This window comes from Solanum tuberosum, unplaced genomic scaffold, assembly GCF_000226075.1.
Source record: "Solanum tuberosum cultivar DM 1-3 516 R44 unplaced genomic scaffold, SolTub_3.0 scf00116, whole genome shotgun sequence".
Taxonomy (NCBI): domain Eukaryota; kingdom Viridiplantae; phylum Streptophyta; class Magnoliopsida; order Solanales; family Solanaceae; genus Solanum; species Solanum tuberosum.
This window is the reverse complement of record NW_006239040.1, coordinates 435,783-445,776: the sequence shown is the minus strand read 5'-3', so window position 1 is coordinate 445,776 and position 9,994 is coordinate 435,783. Positions and strand designations below refer to the sequence as shown.

Genomic DNA, 9,994 nt, shown 5'->3' with positions numbered 1-9,994 from the left:
AATAAAGTTTCCAAATGACTTGTAGTGAGATCCCCAACGAGTATCACCGGCTTTAACAAGACCAAGTTCTTGATTCAACCCTCTACCCATTTCTAGTTCACCCATATCCAATGCCATTTGAAGATGCTTTTTTTGAGATTCTCGAAAATTATCAACACGTTTAAAAGAAGCTCCCAACACATTCAAAATATTTGAAATTAATAATACAAGTTCACCTACTTGAACACACTTTTTAGAAACCGCAACAAGAGTCAATTAAAGTTGATAAGCAAAACAATGAACAGAATGAGCCGATCTACTTTCTTGTCTAATCAATGTTTTAAGACCACCTAGCTCACCTTGCATATTACTTGCCCCATCGTAACATTGCCCACGTACATTAGATAAAGTCAAAGAATGGTGAGCAAGTACATCTACAATTGCTTTCTTTAGAGATAAAGCACTAGTATCTTTAATGTGAACAAGTCCAATAAATGCCTCCATTACAAACCCCATTTTGTCAACATATCTTAGACAAATAGCCATTTGCCCTTTGCGTGACACATCTCTAGATTCATCAACCAATAAAGCAAAGTAGTCACTATTTATATCCTCTATTATTGCCTTAACTGTTTCAATCTTACACGCAGTCACAATATCTTTTTGGATGTCATGAGAAGTCATTTAATTATTTTTTGGAGTTTTTTCTAACACAAAAGGTTTAATTGCATCACATCTAGCAGCTAACCAAGAAAGAACTTCAAGAAAATTACCCTTGTTCAATGACGATTCACTCTCGTCATGACCACGAAATGCAAAACCTTGATCCAAGAGAAGTCTTACCACATCGATTGAAGCGTTTAATCGAATCCGATATTCATGCTTACTTTTATCATCCAACTTGTAAAATGCGGCTTGAATGGATTGTTGTTCTCGCATGAGATCTTCACACTTTCTTTTGGATTGATTATGAACGCTATTCGGTAGACCAATATGTGTAGCAAAGCTATCCTTTCTATGTCAATTTGTAAATCCCTTAGTCGAAAATACATTACCACCACCTTGATTAATGTTTTCTCCTTGAAACAAATAACAAGGTAAACAATAAGCAGCATCCGCACTAATACTGTATTCCAACCAATCACGAGATTCATCAAACCACGTATAAACAAAACGACGTGGTGTTCCAAAAAAATTAGTTTGAGAAAAATGATGATTTTGAGGTTGACAAGATTCATCAAACCACGTATAAACAAAACGACGTGATGTTCCAAAAAATTAAGTTTGAGGAAAATGATGATTTTGAGGTTGACAAGGACCTTTAATGATATATGCCCTCCTTATCTCATCACAAAGGTTTGGATGATAATTAAAAATTGGAGTTCTTTCAGCCGGATCAGCCTTTAAATCATTCACATCAAATTCTTGTCTTTGGGAAGAGTGAGATGATATTTCTATTTGGTTGACATTTTCATCTCAGCGTAGTTGATTTTGATTTTGAGGCGCCAAACTTGTTTTGGGTACTCTAAAAAATATTTCTCCAAACTCATTGAACACCAAACTGAAATAGTAGTCAAGTTCAAGTATACCAAACTTATTAAAAATCATCCACAATACACCAAATAGTTAATCGATACTCAAATAAATAAAGTAGCTTTTAACATAAAAATTAAGATATTCAAGTCTTTCAACACTTGATTAGAAAAAACTGAACTAAAGGAAAAAAAGAATTAAGAAATACCTTTTCACACTTCAATGGCGGTTGAGGAAGAAATATACAATGATTACTACATAAGGCACTATGCAACCATTTAAATAGACCTTTTGTTTCCTTTTGTTTTTCTTAACTTAAAAAAGGTAACTTTTGTACTTTTTCTTAAGAGAAAAGTGGAACAAATATTAAATAAATGAAATGTTCAAGCCTGGGATCGAACCCAGGCTGAGTTTTGCCTTTTCTAAGAGAACAAATGGAATAATGAAAAATTTAAAGAAAACGCCAACACTTGGGCTCGAACCAGGAACGCTAAGGCAACTTTGCACAACCTTAACCGCTGGGCTGTCAACCTTTATTGTGTCAAGGTTGTTCAACAGTTAGTATATATCCAAAAAAATCGATATTTAGTATATATATCCATAAAAATTTCCGATGAAGGTTGTTCATCTGACCACCCTCGCCATGTCATCCGCCCCTGTCTTGGACTCATTCCTGCTTGATATTAAAGCAAATCAAAATCACACGCTACTTTGTTTTAATAAGAATTATTAATAATGTAAAATATATATTTTTAAAAGATTATAATCAAAGAAAATATTTTTTAAATGTCCAACGAGTTTCTTTTTTAAATGTCCAACAAGTTTAATATATTGAAAATATCTTTTCTTTTTTGTTATTTTCAAATCTTTTAAAATAAACTTACTAAAATAAGACAAAAATCAAAATATCTAACTTAACCTAAAATAAATATTTAAGGAATAAAAACAAGTGTAAAGTCTTATGCTCGGTCAAAACTTACGTGTCTACATAAGCCAAAAGGTGTACAACATTACATATAAAATGAGTTCAGGGGTAATAGGACCTTAGTTTAGTTAAGGTGTGTCTCTGGAATTTCGATCATAATCTAGGGGGTATTTGTGCCTTCTCCCATTTATTTTAGTATAATCTTTGCTACAACTTAAAATGCTACTTAATTATAGTCAAAGCGAGTTCATAGAAAATGACATTAATATTCAAAACAAATTAAACCAAAGAAAAACAATAGCAACACACGTACTTAAATTAAAACAAAGGGAGTACAAATTAAATGAAGAAAGAACATGAAAATTAAACCCTAAAAATTTAACAAAATCCATGATATCTTGGTCACATGCAAGTTTATCCATGTACTTTTCCTCCAAAATCCATTTGCACAACAATTCCAGTCTCACATTCAGTATCATACAACCAAAAAACTTGGCTATGCCTTGACCCAAAGTGCATTAAACTTGGTTTTCCCCATCCAAAATCAGTTTTTTGTACGGGGAACCTACATAAACTTGAGCATGTAAAATTCATAACTTCATTGTCTCCTCCCCATTCTAATCCGGCGTAACTATCCTTGTATAAGTCGATAACCAAAGAAACTATTTCATCCGGAGTAGCTTTGACACATTTACTGATAATCACTTGAACTGACTCTCTTATTAGTTTTACAATGTGATGCAACGACTCCATTTTTGTTTCATCGTCGTGTTCAAATTTTATTGGAATTTCGATAATAAGATTCCCAAAAGAGTTGGCAATTTCAGGAAAAGCTGCTACCTTACCACGTAAATTAATTGGAAATGCCATTATAGACCGTTTCAAATGTGAAGTACTTCCTGTGGAACGGATAAGTGACCTCCATAAAAGTGTTGTAATCATCTCAACTCGCGAAGGTTTGAAACTCAAACCTTCGCCAGTTGTTGAGTCAAATTTCTCTCTGAGCCTCAATATTGCATCTTCCTCAAAAACAAACTTTCTGGCAACTAACTTAGAGTTTTTACGTTTGCCTTCGTCAACCGGAGGCTCAAGAATAGTTGTTAAATCTTTGTAAGGGAAAAGAGTGCCTAAATTGAGGTTCAAGTTGATATCCTTAGAAGGAGTACCAAATTTGCACACTTTAGCCCATTCATAAATGAATTTGAATGTGGTGCATCCGTCCATAGCAGGGTGTGCATGGCTAATAGCTAGGGCTAGACCACCACATTCAAATGTTGTGACTTGCACAACCATAACTGGCGTGACGAATAAATTCGTCTCGTCCACATCCATAATTCCTTGAGGCCAAAATGGCAATGCTAGATCAACGTCTTTGTTTGCTTGTTGAAGGAAATCATCAAGCTTACAATTGACCGTTGCTTTTATATAAGTTACACCTTGAACTTGATCAAAGAAAGATAACTTGTAATTTTTAAGGTGTTGTGGCGTTGGTAATGATGGTTTAATGAGGTTTTTGGACAAAATCTTAACTTGCATTGAATAGTTCATAGTTAAATGTACTCAAACTTAACTTGTCCTAAGAAGATGAAATGAACAAGTAATGTATATATAAGTGAGAAGTTGATAAAGAAGAAAATATCCCTAACTTAAATTATAGCTTTCCGCACACCGCCACACAAACTGCATGTGGAAATTCACTAGTTATGAGTACTCTCGAAAATTTATTAGTATCACATAAAAAATTATATATCAGAATAATTAATAACTTAAAATATTTTTTAAAAAGAAATTTTATTGTCTTTTCATCTGTGTTATTAGCTTTGTATTTTGATAAGCTTGTGTATTTGTCAAAACACTTTCAAAAGTAAAAAAATTGACTTAAAAATTTGAAGATCACATGCGCAAATTTTCGATTAGACCATTTGACTATTGAAAAATAAAAAGTGCTACATAAATTGACCAGGTTAGTTTAAATCAACATTAAATTTAAGAAAGTAAGAAAGAATTTTTTTAAAACTTATGAAATAAAATAATCGAGTCATAGATATTTAGATAACTATAAATTATTTTAAATTATAAATTTCAAAAATCATTTTTTTTTTTTAAATATCGTGTCAAGTGAAAAGATGTCACCTACAATAATATGGAGGGAGTAATATCTTTTTTTCCACATGTTCAATACTTTATTCTTTTTTCTTAGCCATTCACTCAAGGACTTTACCTACCAATTACAGCTAGAAATGTTGTGCCAGTCGTTTAAACGTGACCCTAATAATTGAAGAGGAAAAAGAGATAATTATTTTGATCTAAACTTTAAAATTGTTTTTTTTAAAATTTTATATAATAAGGAGTATTAGTTAGTTATTAAATTATATAATTTATAATGGTGAGATAAATTATTTTTTTATATGTAGTAAAATAATTAATTATCTAATCAAACATCTCAATTTATAAGATAAATTTTATTTCGAATAATTCAAATCAGTCAGATTACATAAATGTGTACGGATCTTTTATTAAAATATTGTTGCTATTCATGTAGGCGGTTATTAGGTGTACCAACCGGTAAATTATTAAATATTGCTAGATATTAATATTATTATTTCCATGTCCCAATTTATTTGACAATTTTCATTTTTTGAGAGTCAAACGGTTTAAGTGTGATCGAAAATTTACGTACGAAATCTGCAATTTTTTTAAATTTAATTTATATATTTGTAAACTATGTAGAAAGTACTATAAGTCACAATAATTGATAATTCAAAATATTTAAAAGATCTATGAAAAATTTACTGTCAAAGATAAACTTGTTAGAATATCGAAATCCAAAAAATGCCGCATAAAATAGGTCGGAGGGAATAAAATTTAATTATATTTTCAAATCCTACAATATCTCTAGAAAAATAATATTAAAAAATAGTCAAAATAAATGAGTTCAAGCTGTATTTTGTAACGTCCAATCTTACACTTCAGATTCAAGTGTAGGAGTACATTAATATTAAGCTAAAAAGAAAAAAGGTTCTAGTTAGGATAGAACCCTAGTCACGTGGGCGAATGTCTTAACATGTACTAGCGGTATAAAGCACATTATTATGCATTGGGCTACTATTAATTATATTTAATTTCTACAAGTTTCTATATATATATATATATATATGATAATTTTCGAAATTAACAGGTGCATGTGCACCCTCAAATATATACATGGGTTCGCCTCCGGCCTCGTAGCCATAATAAACTCAACAAAAATTTGGGTTGATCCCACAAAGAGTAGACTTGTGTCAAGATGTTAAAGAGTGTGATTTTGCGAATTTTCTAACCTTGTCTTCAAACAAAAAAGTGATTGAGTAATTAAATTCTAAAACTAGACTATCGTTTTAACTAGGAATTAATTAATCGAATACTTGGAATGCAAGATGATACGACTTACTTTTGAATTTTCTTAAGGGACTGGAGTAAATCTATTCACTCAAGTATTTAGAATCACCAATCATTTATTTTATTTTTTATATTTTCAAATAATCATTTTATTAAATAAGAGTAGTTAACTTTTGTTAACTTCAAGCACCAAAACTTTTACACTTTAAATAATTAAAAATTAAATGTGCATAGTCAAATAACAAATAGAATAAAATTGAAATTATCACTAAAATCACTATTTATTAAAACTATATAATACAAAAATAAGAACAAGGGTTTAAACGTGAGTAGCTTTTAGCAATGTTGTACAAGCCTTAAGCGTGGTCCCTAATAATTGAAGAGGAAAAGCTTAAGGATTCATATTTATTTGGTACCAAAGAAAACAAGATAATAATTTCAAAATAAAATATAAATAATTTTATTTTTCATTTAATTGGAAGCATAAGTCAGTTTTGAGATAAATTTACTTATTTTATATGTATTAGTGAGATAACTAATTATCTCATTAAATATCTCAATTTATGAAATAAATTTTATCTCAAAAGTAACTCAAAAATATCACGTCTTATCCCACCTAACAAACGATCTTTTTAAGTGTAAGGAAAAAGAAATAAAAAAGATGGGACTTATAGAGCTTTCCACACACAAATAACACAAACTGCATGTGGAAATTCAGTAGGTGTGAGTACTCTCAAAAATTTAGCAGTACCACATATATTGAGATAAAAAAATTATGTAAAAAAATGATATATTAGAATAATTAATAATTTAAAAATATTGCTAGGTATTAATTTTACTACTCCATTTGTCTCAATTTATGCGATATTTTTCATTTTTTTAGAGTCAAACAGTTTAAGTGTGATCGGAAAATTGCATACAAAATCTTCAATTTTTTTGAAATAAAATTTAAATATTTGTTAACTATGTAAAAAAAAACTAGAAGTCACAATAATTAATAATTCAAAATGTTTAAAAGATTTATGAAAAACTTACCGTCAAAGATAGACTTGTTTGAATCTCGAAATTCAAAAAGTACCGCATAAAATAGGACGGAGAGAGCAATATTTAATTATATTTTTTTATTAAACTAAAGTTCGATCAATAAAAAATGTAGATTTTAAAAATAATTTTATGATATTATTTATATTTTTGTTATGAATTTTTTTGCTTATTTTATAAAATTGTATAAAAAAATTAAGACAATTTCAATAATTATCATAATTTATAAATTTATTATTAAAAATACAATTTAAAAATTTAAATGACATGTCGAAATCAAACTTCAACTTCAAACTCATATAATTTTGTCTCACATTTCCAACTTGGTGCACTAATATTATCATGTAAACAAAAAAAGAGACCAATTTCTCTTTTTCTTCAACTTATAGTAAGAAAAAATGACATGATTTTAACAGACAAAAGGTAGAAAGATTTGTGATCATTCATTTTCAAATCCTACAATATCTCTAGAAAAATAATATTAAAAAAATAGTCAAAATAAAGGAGTTCAAGCTGTATATTGTAACGTCCAATCTTAAACTTCAGATTCAAGTGTAGGAGTACATATTTTCTGGACGCACCAAAATCTGGTAAGATTCAAAATATTGTAATGTAGTGTATTTAAGTAGTTAGTTCTTAACTAGTAACATTTTGTAAGTTTCTTTTTCAAGTCACCCATACATGTTGATTTGCGTAATGAAGTGGGTGAGTAGGGATGCCAATGGGGCGGTGCAGGGCAGATTTTGTCTTAGCCCGCAAAATTAAAATCAGCCCCGCCCCACCCCATTCCGTATAAACCCGCCCTATGTGGCACACTCTGTGACTCCACGAGTTGAAGTGCATGAGAGATGTTTGGATGCCACGTAAGCTAATAAGGTGTACAAAATTACAAAAAAAAAAAGGTTCAGGGGTAATAGGATCTTAGTTTAGTTAAGGTGTGTCTCTGAGATTTTGATCATAGTCTAGGGGGTATTTGTTTCTTATCCCACTAACTTTGTTATACAATAGACTACAACTTCAATACGGTATTTACTAAATACCGTACTGAATCGAAGTTTGATTTATCGATTATCAAAATTTAAATCTTCGATAATTGATATCTATTTTTTACTATCAATTATCGAATTACCAAACTCGAAATTTAGAAATTTCGAACCGAATACCAAACGCCCACCCCTAACTTTAGGGGTAAAACGAGAAGTTTAAAAGTTAAATTTCTACCAAGTATAAAAATGTATATCATTATTTTTTTAGCACATAGGGAGTAACATATTTCCTAATATCTTCTATAAGCAACATGTCTTAAAGTCAACTAGGTGAAAAAACTCAAATTCCTCATCTTCCTTGATTAACAAATCTTCTTCATGTATACGACTTGACTTTCATTTGCTAGAAAATCTACGCATTTTTTCGTCCCCTTCCTTCCGTTGCAAATACAAAATGCCATCAGTACGCAGCGTAGTTAGAATGTCATATGTAAAACTTCAAGGACCATGGTCTTGGTCTTCCATTTCTTCAAGTATAACGTACTTGGTAGCTGCATTTCCTAATGGTGATCCTGCAGTTTCATCTTCACTTGTGCTACCTTTATGAATTTTGTCATACCTAAGTAACAAAAATGGAAAACTTACGACTTCAACACATGCTGAAGTCCCATTTTCGACTAAAAATGGCTCGATATCAACAATTTGATTGAACTACTATAGCTTAAGTTCGTTTTGATTAAGGACGACTAAAGTGATAGGAATAGTTTAAACACTCCAACTTTGAGAACGCACATCCAGACTCCTCAACTCGTCTCCACTGTGTCAGTTGAACACTCCAACTTACAAAAGGATCAAACATAGACACCTCCAAAATTTATGTGTCAGGTGTCCATGAGACACAGTGGGGACTAGTTGAGGTGTCTAGATGCGTATTCTTAAAGTTAGAGTGTTTACTTTGATCAGTTGAGGCTAAGTTAAGGTGTCTACTAACTGAGGATCATAAATTGATAACGTAAAACAGAATACACACATATTGTGTTCAGTAAATCTAATTTTAATGTCAGTGCAGAACGGGACATTACGAGATAACTTCTTGCTAGAACATGAAGGATTCAGTCACTTACTTGTACCAGTTAAACAAACTGACACCAAACATTATCGTCATGAGACCGAACCCTTTCATCCAGGTAAAGTCGTCGTGAAAATAAAATACAGCAACCTGAACAGGGCAGCAAATTACCAGCTATTACACAAATTGTTGAAAACATGGACACCATAGACCATAGAAATTTGACAAATATCGAAAAATATTCAAGATTGAAGCAATCCACGTCCTATCTCAGTCTATCAGTGTTCGAATAGTACAATATCTTTGAGGTAAGTAAGCTTCAGTCAACCAGCAAAAATAGGACTTAAAAGTGCATAAAATTGCTTTGACATAATACATAGATAGACACTTTAAAGGTTGAACCTACTACGACGTACCAAGATAGTTACCGCCTCCTTTACAACTCCCGCTATTGTCACTGTTACTGCACTTGTGATAGACACAAGAATATATTCCGTCAACACCTGAAAATAGCTACCCTCAAGTTTGCTCATGTGTGAACGCATGTAATGGTCACAAGACAAGTAAAGATTCTTCAAAATAACAACATTAGAACCTTCTTGAACATTCAATTTAATGTTGTTATTCTTAAATTCCATATCAGATTCCTTAGGATAACCTTCCACATAATGTTTTAGAATGATCTGTTTGTTGTTCATCACTTCCTCTGCCATTTCTCACTTTAATTTATGTGAATCAAGAGTTGTCCAAGAATATATCTGGATCCGACTCCTCTTCATTTTTCCCTCTAAATTGATATAAGTAAAATTGAATGACTAAGATATAGGGTGTGTTTGGTACGAAGGAAAATATTTTCCTAGAAAATGCTTTCTTGAAAAACAAGTTGATTTTTGACTTATTTTCTCATGTTTGGTTGGTGAGTAGAAAATATTTTCCGAAAAAACATTTAGTGTTTGATTTATGAATGAAAAATGTTTTTGAAAAATTTCTTTTAGTTTTATTAGAGTAGAAAATAATTGTTGAAATTGAAAATATTTTTTAAAAACAAACTTAATTTTTTTTGGGGGGTGGGGGCTAGTAGGG

The 9,994-nt window shown here is 30.9% G+C and overlaps 1 protein-coding gene and 1 pseudogene across 1 annotated transcript; both read right to left on the bottom strand.

Annotated features, from left to right (window-relative positions):
- The window catches only part of LOC102597641 (2-alkenal reductase (NADP(+)-dependent)-like), a 26,447-nt pseudogene that overhangs the window by 8,580 nt on the left and 7,873 nt on the right, over positions 1-9,994 (bottom strand).
- On the bottom strand, positions 2,852-3,985 carry LOC107061074 (acetyl-CoA-benzylalcohol acetyltransferase-like). Its single transcript, XM_015309815.1, has one exon. The coding sequence runs from the start codon at positions 3,983-3,985 to the stop codon at positions 2,852-2,854; it is 1,134 nt and encodes a 377-aa protein (XP_015165301.1).